Raw genomic sequence first — 20,196 nt, forward strand, 5'->3', positions numbered from 1 at the left:
TGATAAATGAAAGAATTAAGAAACACATGGATGAACACTTCACTAAATTATACTATAGTGTGAAGCTAAAATTTACCAAAATGTAAATCATGCCCCAGAAGAAATGTTATTTTTTTATTATAACTCCAATAAAGAACAGTATGGATACCATTTGTCTTACGCTGGTAAAGTATATTTAAAAAAATCATATGCCAAGATATAGTACATGTTCTCTGGTCTTGTCAAAAAGATAAAAAGACCATAGGAGGATAGGAGCAGACGGACAGTAATTTTCTAAGGACAAGATTGGCAAAGATGAAAATTACACTCCAAGGTCTGTTATTGGTATATTTTTTCATTAGAAGGTCAATTCCTCTACTAACCATCTTTACTTTGGATCCTCATATCATACATGGGGCCTAATGAGGAGTGAACTTGAAAAAAAATTCAGAAATTTTAACATGTTGCCTTCAATATTCTATTCAACAGTGAAACTCTAGGTTAAAAATTTGGACACAGACTATGCTTTAGAAAATTTTTGCTGGAAAGCCAAATGCCTATTTCCTAGGTATGGAAGGCTTTTTGGTTTGGGTCAAATGAACTTCAATCACCTGCAACAGAGACTTCAATGACTGTGTGTCAGCCACCTACCCCCTACCCCCAGAGATGATCTCTTACGGAGCACATCTAAACATCCTGAATCTTTGACAGCACAACTTTTACCTTCAATGTGTTGGTCTTCTTCATTAGTGTGAATTTTCCTGACCATTTCCACATTTGTCCCTGTTTCTAGAATTCCTGCTGAATGCTCCACGTTTCCAACAATTTCTTCAGGTTGAATCTGCTCCGTGTTTCCTGAACCTTCACAAGTTTTATGGAGTGAATCATTATTTACAACTGTTTCGACAAGCTGACTTCTGTCCAATACTTCTGGACATTCATTCTCTGTGGGAATTGCTTCTAGAAGTTGGGACTGCTCATCTTTTCCCAATGTTTCTTGAAGTTGCTGCTCTTCAGCTGTTTCCACAAGCTGACTTCTGTCCAATATTTCTGGAGATTCAGTCTCCTTGGGAACTGTTTCTGGGAGTTGAGACTGTTCATCCTTTCTCATTGCTTCTTGAGGTTGTGGCTCTCTCAGTGCTTCCAGAGGTGGCGTTTTCTCAGCTGTTCCTAGAGGTGTCATCTCTCCGGCAGTCTGCGGAATCTCAGTACCTCGCATTGCTCCAGGAGAGTCCCTCTCTCCTGCTGTCCTCAAAAGCTGACAACTGGCTTCTGTTCCTAAAGGTTCAGTCTCAGCATTTCCTTTTAAAGGTTGAACCTCTGTCACTGCTTCCATGTTTTTCTTCTTTTCTCCTGCTCCTGAAGTATCATCTTTGCGACCTGGCTGAGGTGGCCCAGACTCGTTGGATCCCTCTAGAGGCTGCGTCTTTTCCGTGGATCCTGGTTGGTCTACAGCATCCTTTGCCAGGGCCTCTTCAGGGAGGGATTTAACACCATTAGCTGTAGACACCGCTGAAATCTTGAGCTTTTCTAATGGAGGAAGGCATTCCTCTTGTACCTTGCCATAAAAAGTAGACTCTCTTCCCAGTGTGCATGGTTTTGGCTGCACAAAGCAGGACTCACTTTCTTCTGTAGTTGAAAAATACATATTTGAAGTTAGTTTTTGCTCATTCATTTGAAAAAGAAAAAAATACAAATTATTGTTTAGTTTCTATCTTGAGAAAGTGTATTGCTATCAACAAGTAGATTTAACAGTTCAAGACAGTCCTGGGTACAACTGAGTACAGAAAGGCCATACCACGACCCCACACTCCATAAGTCAAATCTCTTACTGTCTTCAGCTCACACACCTCATCTTAAACATGAGATGAACGTCCTCCAAAACCACAGTTTTTTCCCCTTTGCTCCTTGTGCACCTTCTCAGGGCCCCTGCCCATATTCTAATTTAGCACGTTTGTTTCTCATGTTCTTTTCTCTGTCCCACTCTTTGTCCTCCTTAGACTAGTAGAAGATGTCACCGTGTGTGGTCCTCGGACTGCTTGAGAGGTCTTTTTTTCCTTCGAAAGCAGAGTGGCCCTCAGTGAAAGGAAAAGGCCCATGACAGAGAAGCCCCACTGGGTAAAGACTACGATGTCTGGGAAGGAAAGTGGCAGGGACAGTTCAGCCTGAGTTTCATTACATGTAGGGGGCACAGCGGGAAGAGACATCAAGAGAGCTTTGGGAAACATACATTCTAATTCTAGCTCTTCCTCCAACTGTGTGACCTTGGGAACTTAGCTCCCAGTGATCTCCTCTGTAAAATGGCAGTGAATCTCTCTCTCCCACCTAACCTCTCTCAGAGTTGCATGAAGCCTCATATCACATTAAACAATGAATGCAAAAGTGCTCTGGATAGTTTAAGATAAGCAACTTGGCAACAGGATTCTACTCTTTGAGCCAGTGATCCTACTTCTAGAAATTTATCTTAAAAGCATAAACATCAGGAAAATGCTTTGGGGAAAATTATATCATCCCAGTATTCTTTATAATAGCAAAAGCTGGCAAACAGCTTAAAAGTCTAATAATATGAGGGAAAGATAAATATTCCACCGGATGGAGTGAAACAAGATGATAATGAAGACCATATGCTAAACTAAGAAAAGAATTATGATATAATAAGTTCAAAAATCAGCACTCACAGTTGGATTAATCAAATGAAATAATGCATATAATGTGTTTTTTGGCACAAGGCCTGCTGTGCAATTAAGTGCTTAATAAGTTAGCTATAATTTTATATACAGTATGATTACAGCAATGTGGAAAGGAAGGAAGGAAGGGATGAAGAGAGATAGGAAAAGAGGAAAAATAAATCACAAGTAGAGGGGGGAAATACTAGAAGAAAATAAACCAACATATTAAAATGGGCCTCTAGGTGATATATTTCCTTTTGTGTTTTTTTCCCAAAGATTTTTTCTCTTGATCTTTTGTCCCTAAATTACCCCTCCCCCTCCGTTGTATACACATATAGTTTAAAGAGTTATCTGCTTATCCAATGTAAGTTAAGATATATAACTAATACTCAGGTCTCCTGTCCCATTTCCTCTTCTCTAGGGACAAATATTTTCATTCTTTTAGCTTTTTTGGAGGGATATTTTTTTCTATATCTCTAAGTGAATTGCTACTTCATGATTTTTCAGTTTGGGCATTTCAGTTAACTCCCACTATGGAAAATCAAGAATTAGCTCTTTTTTTCCCTACCCTCTCCCATTACATAATCACATTTCCTTTCCATTCAGTAGTTGTATATTAATGATCTAAAATAGTAATCATGTTGTCATTTGGGCTATATCAATACTCAGTTATACGCACATATAATGAATACGTCTGCTAGGAAGAACTGAGCCATATAGTAAGCTATTACTTTGTGTAAACACTTTTTTTGTTTTTCCCTGAGTTAATAATTGTCATGGTTATTCACTTCCTTAGTTTATGTATTATCTTTAATTCAACTCACTGCCAACTGTTTCTCTTTTTAATACATTTATTCATATCAAATAGCTTCCCACCCTGCCTCTGGGACTGTGTTTGAATCCCCCTGTGGAGAGGAAATGGAGCCTGAGGCTGGAGAAGCAGAGTTTAGGAAGGATTTTGTGAGATGCAGGGCACAGGCTGTGGGCCCCAGGGGCCGCCTGACGGGACTGGGAGGAGGGCTATCCTTCACCTCCCCTGCTGGCCTCATCATGAATGAAGGCTTCAAATTAACAGCACATAAGGCAACTTAACAAAAGTGATTTCTCAGGTCTATAAAGAAATTCATTATGACAAGACAATTCATTTAGATATCACACAAAGGATGTTCTTTGTGTGAGGTTGCCTTAGGGAATTAACAAGGAAATGTGTTAATACACTAATCACAGATGTCTGCCAAATTATATTTTCTGGTAAAATAGTTATTACAGTAATTAGTACTGTCAGTTAAATGAGATGAATGATTTTCATCCAGCAGTGCCAGCTGAGAGTGCATTCTAAAGGCATCATTCTTCTAGAGCAGAAAGCTGTGGGAAAAAAAAAAATGTTGACACACCCAAATCATAGCCACTCAATTTTATACTTTGAAAAATATATTATGCTATCAGTCTAAGTCAAGTTTTTTCCTCAAAACCAAAAGCTTTGTGAAAATTTATTTATCCACAAGTGGTGGCATAAGTGTCCAACGGATCTATCAATTTTTGCCATAACTAGAACATTTATGCCCATGATGACAGTATCAATTTCCATTCTCATGTACTTTTGCTAATCTCACTGGTATACTTGAAGTAGGCGGATGTCCTCAACATATAATATTTTTATAACACAACCTGAAAATAGTCAGCCAAGCTGGGAAATATACAAAAGAATGTCACTGTCTCTAATATTTTTCTAAGGTAGCCCAAAGGAGATAAAATACCTTTAAAATGATCACAAAAAAAAAAAAATAGAGAAAATGCTAGAAGTGTAGTGACATATTCATTTTGTAATTTATACTGATTCACTGCACTCTGACTGAATTTTGAAATAAATGTATTTTGGAGGTAATAGCTCCTAATTAATTGCTCAAAAGCTCTTTTTCCTATGTGATAGAGGAGAGCAATCTGCTTTAAAAGAGAGGACAGAGATCTTACAACCTTGAAAATGACACCTATAATGAGGAGGGTTTGAATCCTGGTTCCTCCACTTACTAGCCTTACTAAGCCTCTTCATGCCTGTGTCATCATCTGCAGAGTGGGAAGAGGAGAGCAGGGGATTACATGAGTTAATACCTGGAAAGCACTAGCACAGTGACTAGCACCCACTAAGTGACAATCAGTGTTAGCCATCAGTAGTATTAAACTTCGATTTAATAGAATCTTGACGGCCCTAACAAGGAAGAGACTGTGATGGAGAAACAGAAAAGTAAAGTAATTTCATTCCTTCTAATACTGCTACCTTTCTCTGAGCCTATTCAGAAAGAAGAAAGATCAGAGTAAATAAATGAAAAGGTTGGAAAACAAATGGTTGTTTCAAACCACCTCTCAGAGAACACAACAATAAAGTCTACAATTACCACTAAAACTTCCTTTCAGGCACCAGACTTCATATCCTTCAGAACGCTCTTATCCCCGAGCTGCTGAGGGAAGTACAATTTTTTGGATTCATATGACCTCCCTCCTCTTCAGCTGGAGAGGGCATTCTAGACCGTTCTGATATTAGATGTGAATTCTGATTCCAACATTTTCTTAACTGTGCAATCTAGACAAGTTTCTAACCTCTCTGGACCTCAGTTTCCTTATCTGTAAAATGGGGTTATTATGTTTGCCTTTCAGGCTTATTAGGAGAATTGACTGAGGTGATGACATGTGTAATTACCCAACATGGTGTGTGACATGAGAAGGTACTCAGTAAACAGAGACACGGGCTATGGCTACTCACGTTTCTCACTGCATGGGGCATCCTGCTGAAGGGGCAACTGAGAGCTGAAGTCCAGCCTGTGTGCACCTGCCAGACTGCATGTGTTAGGGATGGGGACAGCTCCCTTTTCTAATTTCACACAGGTCCTTTGTGAGTCAGCAGTGGCCCTGTCAATAAATTATAGCTAACTCTGTCAATAAATTATAGCTAACTCAGCAACAGAAAGAATGAACTGCAACATTAAAGGACTTGGATAAACAGCCCCTGAACACTATCAAGCTGTTGATGTTGACCTATAAAATTCTGTTGTTACCATGATAAGTATTAAAACATAATTGTTGGGCCGGCTCCGTGGCTTAGCGGTTAAGTGCGTGCGCTCTGATGCTGGCGGCCCAGGTTCGGATCCCGGGCACGCCCCAAGGCACCACTTCTCCGTCCAACGCGAGGCCGAGTCCCACGTACAGCAACTAGAAGGATGTGAACCTACGACATACAACTATCTACTGGGGCTTTGGGGGGAAAAACATGAATAAATAAAATCTTTAAAAAAAAAAAAAGAAAAAAACATAATTGTTGATGGATAATGGAATAGTATTCATCATGTCAGTCATGATTTGCTTGGACTTGACTGGCATTAATAAAGGCCACTGATAGTGTTTATATAAATATGTTTCATTCTGTTTGTTGGCTTTGATTTCATTTATTCATCAAGTTATCTACTATATGACAGCTCTGGGCTGAGCACAGCATTACAGCAGTTAACCAGAAAGATCTGGTCTCTACTATCCTGGAGTTTACTGTCTACAGGGAAATTCAAATAACAGTTACTTCGCTCATTAAGTACAGCTTGGTATCTACACATTATCTCTTACCCAAGGATTTCCACGTGCTCCATCCACATGGTTTTGTGAATCTCCACATACCTCCTTGAGGCAGAGGAAGGTACTACATGATTTCTTCTAGCACTCTAACTTGAAAAGCAGATCTTTTGTCCACAAACAGGAGATATTCTATGCCTAATCTGTATTATTATATAATAAATATTGTGGACAGATGCATTGTTTCCACATCTGAAGTTGTTTAAAGATATGTCTGTTTTCTGAACCCTACATTTTATCAAATCATACACTGCTCTGGGCCTAATCCTGTGGTGCTCATTCTCTCTCTTGATTCTGTTGTAAGTTGATCCATGCACAAATTTGTTGTGACAGCTGAACTAATAGAACCCTTGTTGCAAGCACTGTTGTGATAGGCCCACAAAGAAATTAAATACTAGGCAACATTACAGAAGGGATTAGAACTAGACCTAACATACCTGAAATTCACATTATGGTGGAAGCTGTTCAAGTCAGTTCATTACCCTAATCAGAAATGAAGCTTCTACCCAGCAAGGAGAAAGACTTGAGGTCAATATTTCCTATCCCATGGCTATGACATATTAGACATCCCAAGGACCTCATTGGCCTGTCTGCTGGGTTTTCTAGAGATTCAGTGAGAAAGGGGGATCCTGGTATTTTCCCTTGCTGCCACCGTTTTTAGGTTCTTGTAGCTTTTGAGCTTTGGGACCAGGGATGCAACATACATGGGCTCCAAGTGGAGAGTCTGCTCATCTTCCTTCTCATTTTCTTACTATTCTTTCTCCTCAATTCCATTCTATCATCTATCCGTCCATCCAAAAACCATTTGTGGAGCTAATAGTGCTGCTATTCTAGATGTTTTTGCCCTTTTCCTTCATCAAAGTTTGTAAAAATACTGTCTTCATGTGCCATGGCACAAATGCTAATCCCCAAGGGAGCATTCTATCGGTCGGTAGATGTTAACAAGGCACTCATTTTGAGGAGAGGTGAACTTAAGCAATATCCCATGTAACTGAAGTATGAAACTGTCAGCCAAAAAAATCCTGTAGAGGGCAAATAAAAATCAGACAAACCACTTTTCTTTTCTTTTTTTTTTTTCTTGAGGAAGATTGGCCCTGAGCTAACATCTGCACCAATCTTCCTCTATTTTGTATGTGGGACACCACCACAGCATGGTTTGACGAGCATGGTATGTAGGATCGGCACCCAGGCCGCCAAAGAGGAGCACACGAACTTAACCACTACACCACTGGGCTAGCCTCCCACTTTTCTTTTTTAGTAGTATAACCTGAATTTACATATCTAAAATTAGTTTTGACCATTACAAAGTAAAGGCAATAAAGTTTGAAGGTAAACCTAATTTTGAAATTTAACTATAGAGAATCAAGAACATGTAGTTGGAAAGATACTTCTGGAACACTTGATAAGCACACTTGGAGATGTGAGGCTCCTGCCTAGATGAGAGGCTGACATTTAACAGCTACAGAGCCAGTCATCAAGCCGTGACAAATAATCACCTCCTTCAGATGTGATTTTCCAATTTCATTGTCTTTGATTTCTTTTAGACTCCTATAACATAAACTCTTATTTCAAAAAAGCTATTGCATAAAAAATTACTTTTAAAATTATTTGCCAGTAAACAAGACAGTTTCGTGGATTGATGGTCATTATTGGCACATGGCGATCCAACATTTGGGCAGAAATCTAGTCTACAAAATTAAAGGCATCTCAATGAACAAGGAAGAAGAGAGAGAAAGTGACGATTATGTCTTTGATATGTACAAACTGTGACTCTTCACCAACCTAACCAGGCCTCGTGCACCATGCTTCTCTAGGAGGAACAACAGTGGCTAACATTTATTGAGGGACTCTGCCTAGAGCTTTATATGAATTATCTCATTCAATCTTCCAACAACTCCACAAGGTAGGTCCGTTATCCCCATTATACAGCTGAGGAAATTATGGCACAGAAAGATTAAGAACCTTTATCTGGAAGAGGCACACAGCTAGTGAGTGGCAGAGCCCAAGGAAGTTTGATTCCACCTTGAAGATTTAGGTGTTTTAAGGCAAATTGTGGGGGCCGGCCCCGTGGCTTAGCGGTTAAGTGTGTGCACTCCCCTACTGGCGGCCCGGGTTTGGATCCCGGGCACGCACCGATGCACCACTTCTCCAGGCATGCTGAGGCGGCGTCCCACATACAGCAACTGGAAGGATGTGCAACTATGACATACAGCTATCTACTGGGGTTTTGGGGAGAAAAAGGAAAAAAAGGAGGAGGATTGGCAATAGATGTTAGGTCAGGGCCGGTCTTCCTCAGCAAAAAGAGGAGGATTGGCATGGATGTTAGCTCAGGGCTGATCTTCCTCACAAAAAAAAAAAAAAAAAAGCAAATTGTGGTCCCCAAACCTGTACCATCAGCATTACCTGGGAGTTGTTTTTTTTTAATGCTGGCTTGCAGGCCCCACACCAGATCCATTGAACCAAAATCTGTAGTTTAACCAGATCCCCAGATGGTTAGGTTATCTATGGCAGCATTCTGGGGTCGCCACAGAAAGGCGTAAAGGAGCTAGTTAGGAAAGACTAAAGTGGATGATGAAGATAGAGAACTGTCGGGTGTAGGCGTCCCTCATTCTCCACAGACATTGCTGTCCATCTTCAAACACCTGCTGTCGTCTCCGTCCTCGTGTAGCGTGCCACGGTCAGCATGAGAGCTGAGGTGAGTAGGCCGCTTTGGCAATGAATCAAGGGCCTGAGCTGGTCTAAGTGAGCTCCACAGTGCAGAGGAAGATTTTTCTCAACCTTCCTTCATTTCAGAGAACTGGCTGGGTTTGCTAAGTCTCCACCTTGGCTAGGTGAGGAAAAAGAAGTCTTCTAATTTCTCATCTGAAGTTAAGGTTAATACTTGCTCTGCCTGGCACTCCAAGAGCTGTGAGCAAGTGGCTACACCACTGTGAGTTGGCTGCTCTCCTGGTGGGGTCACCGTGCCCGTGCCTGACTTGGTCAGGGTGCAGTGCGCAAAGGCCTGTGGCCAAGAGCAGGTGTCTGTGCTTGAGTAGGGAGTAGTCCTATTAGCAGTTAGCAAACTTGTGACTGGGATGGAATACTTAAATCTTCAACAGAGCTGTCACAGTCACATCAGACATTTGGGCCTCAAGTCCAGGTGGTTAGTGCACCCTGAGAGTCCCTAGTACTAGAAAGAGCAGTGGGCAGACCAAGGAGGAGTATGACCCCAGGTCTTTCAGCTAACCACTGCTACTACTGTCTCAGGTTAGGGATCCACATGCAATTCAGATGACTTTGCTTCCATGGTTAGGAAAGAGTACCGACTACATTAAGAGAAGTGGGGGGTTTTCTTTCCCAGAATGAAAAGCCACTTGGAAGAAAGCAGAAGTCTTCCTCTCACAGTCCTATGCACCCTTGAGGCCAGCACTGGGCTTCTGGCACAGACATTTGAAAACTGAATGGAATGAATTTCTTTTCTTCATAAAACAGAGCATAAAAATAAGCTTTGATCTAGTAAGAAGCAGGTTTGACCAAGAATCAGGGAAATGATTAAACTTGAAGATTTCAGTCAGATTAGACTATAAAACATAAATCCATAGTTACCCTTCTTTAAGCTTCAGAGTCTCCAAAAGGAGTATTAGAGAAGTTTAGGAGGCAGTGGTAAGTCATGTTGAGAACATGTATCCTTGATATGATGTGATGAAGTATCCTTGATACCTCTGTGGTCTTCCTCCCAAAATCCCACACTCTCCATAGCGTCGTAAGAAAAACATCAGACAAATCCTAATTGAGGGACAGTTTATAAAATACCCACCTGTAATCCTCAAAACCTACAAGGTCATCAAAAACAAGTCTGAGAAACTGTCATAGTCAAGACGAGCTTAAGGAGACATGAAAACTAAATGTAATGTGGTATCCTAGATGGGATTCTGGAACAAAAATAAGACATTAGAGAAAAACTACGGAAACCTGAATAAAGTATGGACTTTCATTAATAATAATGTATCAGTATTGGTTCATTAATTGTGACAAATGTACCCTACTAATGTAAGATGTTAATAATAGGGGAAAGTGCGTGTGGAGTATATGGGAATTCTCTATACTATCTTCATAATTTTTCTGTAAATCCAAAACTATTCTAAAATAAAGTTTATTTTTAAAAAATTATAGTAGCAAAAGTACAAGAGCAAGTACCTAGCAAAATAAGATCTGGTAAGCCCTAGAAAAATTGTTTCATTAACTTTGGCCATTCGCGTGCCACTTTTATGACTTTTAAATATTTTTGTAATGCTTGTGCTATTACTGACTTAATATTTTTAATTGTCACTGTCCTTTAAGAAATTTACTAAAAAGAAAAAAAGTCAGGAAATCAACAAATTCAGAGATCTATAAGTTGATCTAGAAGAAAAATACAAAACTTGATCTTGGAAAAGCAATAAAGAAAAATTTAGGTGTACTAAAATTAATATTAATGACAGATAATTTATATTGAGGACTTATTAGACAATATTCTAGGCCAGGGGTCAGCAAATTTTTCCTGTAAAGGGCCAGATAATAAATATTTCAGCTTTGCTGAGCATAGCGACACTATTGCCACTACTCAACTCTGTCATCGTAGTGAGAAAGCAGTCATTGACAATATGTAAATGAATGGGCATGCCTGTGTTCCAATAAAACTTTATTTACAAAAACAGGTAGTGGGCTGGATTTGGCCAGCAGGCCAGTTTGCCAATTCCTGTTCTAGGCAACATTTAGGCTACTCTGGGTGCATTACATGTATTAACTCATTTATCCCTCAAAACAACTCTATGAAATAGGTACTATTGTTAATGCTATTTTATAGATGAAGTCACTGAGACATAAAGAGGTTAAGTGGCTCAAAGTCACACAACTAATAAATGATCCTGAACCAGGATTTGAACCCAGACAGTCTAACTCCAGACCCACCTTCTTAATAGCACTCTACTATCTCTCAGTATACTGATTTTCTCTCTGTCTCTCTCTCACACACATTAATTCGAGGTGTACAGGTAATCAGAGCCTCTCACAACCATCTAGTCTGTAGAGACTACTCCAGCACAAACAAAGGAAATTAGCCAAAGGAAACTATGTGGTTCCCATCAGTCTTAGGAAAATGGAAAAAGCTAAGAATAGGCCAAAAAAATCAACTAAAGAAAAAAAGAAAGAGTTCCTTAATATTATCAATGATAGTGAGGGAAAGAAAGATGCAAGGAGGATGGTTTGGGGAGGACATTTCAACAGAGGTCCTTGCTGGGGTGGCTGAAGGCAGATGTTCTCTTTCAGTAAGAGAAACTCCTAGTGAAAATGATAGAGCAGTTGGACTGCATATCCCCCGTGTGTCATGGCACACAGAGAATGTGATATTTGTGCAGCACACTGGGGCAGACAGACAAAGCTGCACCTAGAGGGCTGGGGCTGTCCAGACCCTCCCAGCTGCCCTAAAGGCTGGGAGAAATGTTGGCACACTCCAACCCCTTCCCACAGGCTGGGAAGCTCTAATACATACAACAAAGGGACAAATATATTTCGGTCACCATAGACCAGAGCAGCATTAGCTAGGCAAGGCTGAGAAGATAATAATGATAGCTGAATCAGGGCAGTCTGCAAAGTGTGGAATGTTCTCATCCTGCAGGGACCATTTAGGACTAGGTTTTAAAGGTAAGCTGCTAAAGAGAGCAGAAAGGGCCTTTTCACCGAATGTAAAGATAAATATATAACAGGCTTGGAAAAGTATTGTCCCTAAATGGGAAACTCCTTGTGAAGGGAGCAGACAATTAACTGATAGACAAAAAAAATTTGGTTTGAATTTCCAAAATATATAAAGATCTCAGACAACTCAACAACAAAAAAACAAACAACCCCATCAAAAAATGGGCAGAGGATATGAACAGACATTTTTCCAAAGAAGATACACAGATGGCCAACAGGCACATGAAAAGATGTTCAACATCACTAATTATTAGGGAAATGCAAATCAAAACTACAATGAGATATCACCTTACACTCATCAGAATGGCTATAATTAACAAGACAAAAAATAACAAATGCTGTAAAGGATGTGGAGAAAAGGGAACCCTCATACACTGGTGGTAGGAATGCGAACTGGTGCAACCACTATGGAAAACAGTATGGAGATTTCTCAAAAAATTAAAAATCGAAATACCATATGATCCAGCTATCCCACTTACTGGGTATTTATCCAAATAACTTGAAATCAATAATTCAAAGAGATTTATGCACCCCTATGTTCACTGCAGCATTATTCACAATACCCAAGATGTGGAAGAAACCCAAGTGCCCATCAACTGTTGAATGGATAAAGCAGATGTGGTATATATATACAATGGAATACTACTCAGCCATAAAAAAACACAAAACCGTCCCATTTGCAACAACATGGATGGACCTTGAGAGTATTATGTTAAGGGAAATAAGCTGGACAGAGAAAGACAAGCACCACATGATTTCACTCATATGTGGAAGATAAACAAATCTGCATCTGGAACAGCTGCAAAGAAGTCGGCAAAGGCTAGGGGCTCAGGTCATACTGAGCAGCCTCTTGAGCATGAGTCATTGCAATCTTTGGCCTATGGGGTCAAGTTCATTTGACATCTGCTATCTTAGATGATGTTAATTGGTGCTATTTTGATGTCCACTTTGAATTATACTGTCATGTCCACAGAGTACATTGTATGTAAATGAAATGTGACTTCTGGTGACCTGGAGAGTAGACAGATAGGGCAGAGATGTCATTTTCTTTCTTGCATCTTCTTCTTGCACATTGGGCAGACATGTCATGATGCTTCTTGCATCTTCTTGCATCTTGACTTTCCTACTTAATGTACATTTGGACACTTTACTTATGTCAACTGGCCTAATATGATGTGCTCATCTCAAAGCAAATTAAAGCCATACAGATTTGAATGTCGAGAAGTGTTCAATATGAATAAAGAGCATGTTATCAGGTCTTGAGGTCTTTTATCTTATTAGAAAAGCCAACCTAGAGGAGAGGCCAAAGGGACTGTGGGGTATGTAGGCTGAGAAAAGAGGGTCACAGGTGTGGGGCTATAGCCAACCAGTCACCACAGCCCAGCCCAGTTTTCCTGGGGACCCCACAACCCTTTAGGCTCTTCCATGCGGAAGAAAGTGGTGTCAGCTGAACTTGCTCCTACGACACTGGTTGCCTTTCTTTTCTCGGTCTATTTCCAATGACCACCCCTTGTTTCTGAGCACACTAGCATTGCCTGGCTTATTTCACCCTCTCAAGAAGCATAATTCCCATGGAGTTTTAGCTGTTAAAAACAATGTGGGTTGTTTTTTTGTTTTTTTTTCAATCTTCATCATTAAAGGACAAAACTCTGACATTCTTAAATATATACAAAAGAAGGAACTCTTGGGCCGGCCCCGTGGCTTAGCGGTTAAGTGCACATGCTCCGCTACTGGCGGCCCAGATTCGGATCCCGGGCACGCACCCACGCACCACTTGTCGGGCCACGCTGAGGCAGCGTCCCACATACAGCAACTAGCAGGATGTGCAACTGTGACATACAACTATCTACTGGGGCTTTGGGAGAAAAAGGGGAAAAAAAAAAAAAAAGAAGGAACTCTAGAGCCTGAAGGCAATTCCCAAGGAGGGGTTCAAGGAATGTGAACAATAGCAACAGCCGTGGGAGGTAAAGAAGCTTCTGAGGTCATTATGGTACTTTCCAGACATTAACACTCACTTGGAGAGCTATATTCTGGTATTATGCTTTAAAAAAAAATCGTTATGTAGTACTACCTACACTTATACATACCAGGATTCGAAGTTTGATGCTTTTTATCAGTTTTGGTGAGCCTTTCAGTAACCCCCACAAGTACTAGGTTTTTATTTTAAACTTGATGTTGTAAAACATTAACATAGAAGCAAACCTGTACACGTGAGCTGGACATGTGGCAACCTTACAGAGAAGCATGATTTCACAGAACACAATAAAGCTTTGTTGCGTTGTGTTGACCTTTAACTGCATGGCTAGAAGACCCTCTTCACAACCCAACACGCTCTTCCGGAGCCCATCTCGCCAATGTTACCTTCCAGTTTCTGTTATTCCCTGGGTCCTGATTCTTACTCTCCCTCTGCTTTTTTAAGTAGTACTCTCATCCCCCTGAATCCCCGTCTCTGTCCATCCATCCATTCATCCACTCACCCACTCAACAGATATGGATTGCATTTCTGCTACATGAAGGTCACACAATGAGTTCTGGCAGAATCAGGACTACACCCAGATGGAACAGGAGTTTGTGAAAAGAGCAGGGGCTATGGAGTCACACACACTGGGTTTAAGCCCCAGCTCCATCACTTACTAGCTCTGAAAACTTTGGCAAGTTACTTATTCTTACTAAGCTGCAGTTTTCTTGCTATATTTGGTGATCCTAATGTTTGCTTTATAAGGCTCTTGTCAGGGTTAAACAAGATCATGGACTAAAGTACCTGGAACCAAGAGGGTGCTCCTACCTTGTCTGCTGACTCCTGCTCCATACCCATGTTTTGCTGCGGCTGCACTAATGTTGGAAAGTCTTCAATTTTAGAAAAAGGTTTATTGTATTGTTGATGAGAGCGTAAACTGGTACAACCCTGTGGGGACATTTAGGCAGTTATCTATCAAAACTAGAAATACACATACCCTTTGACCTAGTAATGCCACTTCTGGGAAACGGTCCTACAGATATTCAAAATGACTCAAAATGAGGTATGTATAAAGGAATTCATTGCAGCCTTGTTTGCAACAGGAAAAGACTAAAAACAAATCAAATGTCCCTCAATAGGAGACAGGTTAAATAAATCACACAATGGATTATTAAGCAAGGGTAAAAAAGGAGAAAGAAGTCTCTAAATGTCAATATAGAAAGATCTCCATATTGTTAGGTGACAAAAACAAGGTGAAGAGTAGCGGGTATAATACGCTACACTTTATGAATAAAGATGGGAGAGGTAAATAATATTTGCAATGTATAAAGAAACTTTGGAAAAATATACAAAAAAAAAATATTTGCCCATGAGTATGACTGGTGGGAATGGGTGGGAGTTGTGCTTTTCACTGCATGCATTTTTCAAATGTTTTCAAATTTTTGAACCATGTATGGAGTTCTTATATTCCATTTTAATTAGCTGTCTGTAAGAACCAGGCCTACCACAAGACTTACCAAGCATTTTCTGTGTGCCTGGCTCTAAAGGGGACACAAAGACATACAAGACTCAGTCCAGAGACCTCGAGCATTGAAAAGAAAGAAATCCCATTCATATAATATCTGTATGCAAGAAAATCCTATAAAAATTCATTTTAACGTTAATGATGTTTGTTCTTCAATTACAAAAGAAAAATGTTTGTCTACTTAGTACTGAAATGTCAGCGTGTGAAAATATTAGTTGAAGACTGAAGGTATCTCCCCAGTACAAAGAACAATTCACTTAACTGTGTGAAATTCAAGCTCATCTTATTGCCTAGGCAGTGTGGGCACCAAGCAGCAAGTGAGAGTCCAGGTGAGAACAAACACACGATTATAGCTGTCAGTGGAAATGTACACATTAACCTAGCAACGAATTTGTCAATAATTACCATCTGTTTACTTTGTCCATTGGTGCTTAAGCTATAAAATCTCAGGAAGAAGTCTGCGAGAAATGGATGGCATTTATATTAGGACACAGTGGAGCTGGAATTACACATATAAGCAGGGGGCTGGTAGCAATGGGAGGAGGGTTTGGATACCAAAAGTCTAGAAACCTTTGGGTCCATTAAAGTCTGTGAAGTCAACGAAACCTTTGTGTTCGGATTCCATCAGATCCTCGGGGCACTGAAAAGTACAGAAATTGTCCTAATATTTAGAACTTGCTTCCACAAACACAAGAAATTCCAAACTCAATCTGCCTAATGGTCTTTTTGGAAAGAAAAGCCTCTTTCCTTACACATTTCAGGACATGCAGTAAAAATCTGTGTGTGACTACCGAGTACCAGGCACTGTTCTATACTTTGAGTAGCACTGGATTATTATTTACAACCAGAGGCCAGTCTCCACTTCTGTCCCCACCTCCCCTGCCCGCCCCCGACCCCCCCATCCCCAATACACACAGCTCTTTCCCTAGTGATTGGTCTTTGGAGGGGTTCAGCATCTGACGGGAGAGTTTTAAAGCTATAAGAGACCTTAGAGGTAACCTAGTCCAACCTATTATTTTATGATTCGTTTTTTTGTGTGTGTGTGAGGAAGATCAGCCCTGTGCTAACATCTGCCAATCTTCCTCTTTTTTTTGCTGAGGAAGACTTGCCCTGGGCTAACATCAGTGCCCTTCTTCCTCCACTTTATATGGGACGCCACCACAGCATAGCTTGCCAAGCAGTGCATCGGTGCGCACCTGGGATCTGAACCGGCGAACCCCAGGGTGCCGCAGCAGAGCGCGCGCACTTAACCGCTTGCCCCACCAGGCCGGCCCTATTTTATGATTCTTTTGCTTGTAGGCTAATACTGCATAGTATATAACAGTTCCTAAGCCAGTTACAGAAAATTGTTAGGCAGAACTGACAACACAAATCCAGTCTACAGGCTAGTTGATGTATTTTAGATTTAACCCATGGAGTTCTAAGGTTGCTATTGTGAATTTAAAAGAATCTCTTATGATATGAAGATTATCTGTATCTCTATGGGAGGGCACTGAAAATTTCTCTACATCTATGTACTCTGCTTAAAATATCTCTAAGGTTAAATGTCCTACAAACATTCCTACTTTAAATTTGGAAGCAAATATAAACTTCATATTTTACTGACTCTTATTTAGACATAAATAAATATCTTACTTATAACATTTATTGTAGTTATATTATATATTAATATACAATATATTTATATATTACATATAATATATATTTGCATATTTATTATATCTTATTTGGGGATTATAATAAATACTCTATTAAATTATATATTATTGAATTTATTAAATTATGATAAATACTCTAACATATTTTATTATATTTTTTTTGTTGTTTGCATAGTGGATGACCACACATCTAATGGGGATCCAGAGTGATTTGAGGCAAAAACAGATTTAAATCTAGTTATCACAAGCTGGTTTAAGAAGGACTAGGTCAAGCTCTGGAATTAGAGTACCTGAATTCAAAGCCCAGCTCTGATTCTTAAAGAGCCCTGTGACCTTGGGCAAATTATTTACTCTTATCTGTAAAATGGGGAAAATCATAAGACGCACTTAGTCATAGCATTGTCATAAGGATTAAATGAAGTAATTCATTCAACAATTATGTACCAAGCATTTTTAGGCACTAGGGGGTACAGTGAGTAAATGCATGTATAGAACATTTAATAAACTTGGACTGTTTTTATCCAAAAGCCCATACACACTGACTTGGGATTGTATAGTATATAATATTTAAAGAAGTTCTGAGCTGCAGAAACAGGAATGAATTATTTATTGGGGCCTCCAACATCAGGAGTCGAAATGCCAATGAACACACAATAGTATCCAATTACAAGGGGGTACTGTCTGATTGAGGAGCAGCAGCAAAATACACCTGTTGATTGATGCAATACGTACACTGAGCAATGTACGCAGTGTATTAGTTAATCTTCTGTGCACTATAACTGCTTGTCAGGCATTTTAACATTTCTTTTAGAATAACATCCATGAAAACTTAGAACAGCAATGAAAGCATGACTAAAAAATGAAAAGGTGTGACTCATGTGGAAGCTTATTAATATTGGCAATAAAATGTTTTTTAAAAAACAAGGTCATTCATTACTTTCTGAGAGGCTTAAAAACCCCATTCCACCTACGGATACTTTTGCCCTTCCCCAAGAGTAACATTCCCTGCAATACATGTTTTTATCAGTTTAAAAAATCTATAATGATGAATTAATGCTCTGCTTTTTAAACCAGGATGCTGCTCCTAGGGGCATGGCAGAGTATAAGAGAAGCCAAAATAATATGGTGTATCTTCCTGAAGCATCAGTTTTTTTTGCTGAAGAAGACTGGCCCTGGGCTAACATCTGTGCCCATCTTCCTCTACGTTACATGGGACCCCGCCACAGCATGGCTTGACAAGCGGTGCGTTGGTGGGCGCCCGGGATCCGAACCTGAGAACCCGGGGCCACTGAAGCGGAGCATGCAAACTTAACCACCCATATTTGGGATTTCCTCTATTTTGTATATGGGATGCTGCCACAGCATGGCTTGATGAGTGGTGCCTAGGCCCGTGCTGGGGGTCCGAACCTGTGACACCAGGGCGGTGGAGCCCAGCACACAAACTTAACCACTATGCCACGGGGCCGGCCCCTTAGGACACAGTGTCTGAGCTTTGAAACAGCATTCATGAAAACTCTGTGCTTTCTACTACAAAATCAAAGAACACATTTCTGTGCTATTGGAAGAACACAAGGTGCTAAAAGAAGACCTGTGAAAAGGAATATCCTTTGATATTCCAAAGTACGAAATATCCCCTACAGTTCACCTTCAAGAAGACTGTAAACTAGCCTGAAGGAATTTGCTTATCCCTCAGAGCTTTGTCCAAAACCTCAGCCGTTCAAAATCGAAGTGAGTCGGCTGTACAACCCAGTCATTCTCTAGTTCATTAATTTGCTTGTATTTTTTTCACAGCACTTATCACTGTGAGAAACTATCTTAATCATTGGTCTAATTTATTGTCTGTCTCTTCCACCCCCAAACCCCAAAAGTCAGGCCACTTGTATCTCCAGCATCTAGCCAAGCACCTGGCTGTTATATAACAGACGCTCAAAATACGCTAGCTGAATTTCTTTATAAGATTCAGTGATGACCGCTGTTTATCACATGCATATTTGTCAAGAAATACTTAAGCCAAGGATAGGCGAAAGTGTATCTGACCTCTTCAAAAGTGCAGGAACCTATCCGATGGAGTGACTGCCCATCTGTAGTACTCTCCGTATTCTTTGCCATCTCCGAAGCTGAAACGCTGACAGGAGGGCAAGGCGGAGAAGGTCTTGATAGAAAAGTGGATATCACGTTTCTCCTTACAACCAGAAACTAATGGTTAGCAGTTAATTTGCATCTGTATATAATCTGAAATTTCGTACTGTCAGGAAATTAAATAGCACCTATTGGCAGGACAGGAAATTTTGCATCTGTTTAAGAGAACGCGCGGTTAATCGCGTTAGGGATTTAACACCAGTCCCCCGCGATCACACCGGAGGACAGGGTAATCCCAGCGCCCGCCCTTTGGCCTCGCGCCTCGGACAGTGTGCGCGGCGCAGCGCCCCGGGACCTCCGCACCACGGGTCACAGCAGCCCCGCTCCAGACTTCGGGAGGGAGTGGCGCTGCGCTCAGGGAAGAGCCCGCCCCCCGCCGGGCGGGGTGGGCACGAGTAGCATCTTTCGGACCCCCAGGGAGCAAGCCGACTTGAAGCCCGAGACCCGGGCGGGGTTGGGGCCAGGTCCCCTGCTCACCGCTGCGGGGCTTGCTGCTGTCGCCGGCCTTGTTGAGGGCGCTGCTGGAGCAGCCCATCGCGGGCAGGAGGGCTGCGGTGTGGGCGAGCGCAGCCACTTGTCCCAGTCCGGCGCGGGCGTCGACCCCCGAGCCCGGATCGTGTGCAAACCGCACTCGCAGCGCCGAATTTCCTCCAACTCGGCCCTCCCGGCTCCGGCGGTGCAAAGCGCAGGCGCACAGCGGAGCGCCGCAGTGAGGGGTGCGCGCCTGGAGAGGAAAGGGAGCCGCGCAGAGGTGGAAGGAGCTTGGGGGCGCAGAGTGAGGAGAAACAAGAGCACAGGAACAGAGAGCTAGGTGGGCAGAGAGTGGAGGGTATGGTAAAGGCCTCTGAAGCAGGGACAGAGATGATGTCGGGGAAGAAGGTGAAGGGCTGGGAGGGCTCATGTGAATCACTAAATAGCTGGGGAGGGGAGGAGGCGATTGTA

The 20,196-nt window shown here is 41.2% G+C and overlaps 2 protein-coding genes across 3 annotated transcripts in view; one reads left to right on the forward strand and one right to left on the reverse strand.

Annotated features, from left to right (window-relative positions):
• The window catches only part of RIDA (reactive intermediate imine deaminase A), a 23,716-nt gene extending 22,092 nt beyond the window's left edge, over nucleotides 1–1,624 (forward strand). Inside the window, exon 6 of the mRNA XM_087447603.1 lies at nucleotides 773–1,624. Within this exon, the coding sequence (XP_087303729.1) occupies nucleotides 773–784 (12 nt within the window). The 3' untranslated portion in view covers nucleotides 785–1,624. The remainder of the gene's footprint in view (nucleotides 1–772) is intronic.
• ERICH5 (glutamate rich 5) overlaps nucleotides 1–20,131 on the reverse strand; it is a 25,725-nt gene extending 5,594 nt beyond the window's left edge. Inside the window, exons 1-2 of one of the 2 annotated variants that reach the window (XM_004431286.3) lie at nucleotides 19,732–20,130; nucleotides 703–1,608 (exon numbers count right to left, since the gene is read on the reverse strand). In XM_004431286.3, coding sequence (XP_004431343.3) covers nucleotides 703–1,608; nucleotides 19,732–19,789 — 964 coding nt within the window. In that variant the 5' untranslated portion in view covers nucleotides 19,790–20,130. Of the gene's footprint in view, nucleotides 1–702; nucleotides 1,609–19,731 lie in introns of both variants that reach the window. The other variant, XM_087447601.1, reaches the window with a different exon arrangement.
• Between the last annotated feature and the right edge of the window lie 65 nt (nucleotides 20,132–20,196).

Source organism: Ceratotherium simum, chromosome 23, assembly GCF_057802395.1.
Source record: "Ceratotherium simum simum isolate JZ-2026a chromosome 23, ASM5780239v1, whole genome shotgun sequence".
Lineage (NCBI taxonomy): Eukaryota > Metazoa > Chordata > Mammalia > Perissodactyla > Rhinocerotidae > Ceratotherium > Ceratotherium simum.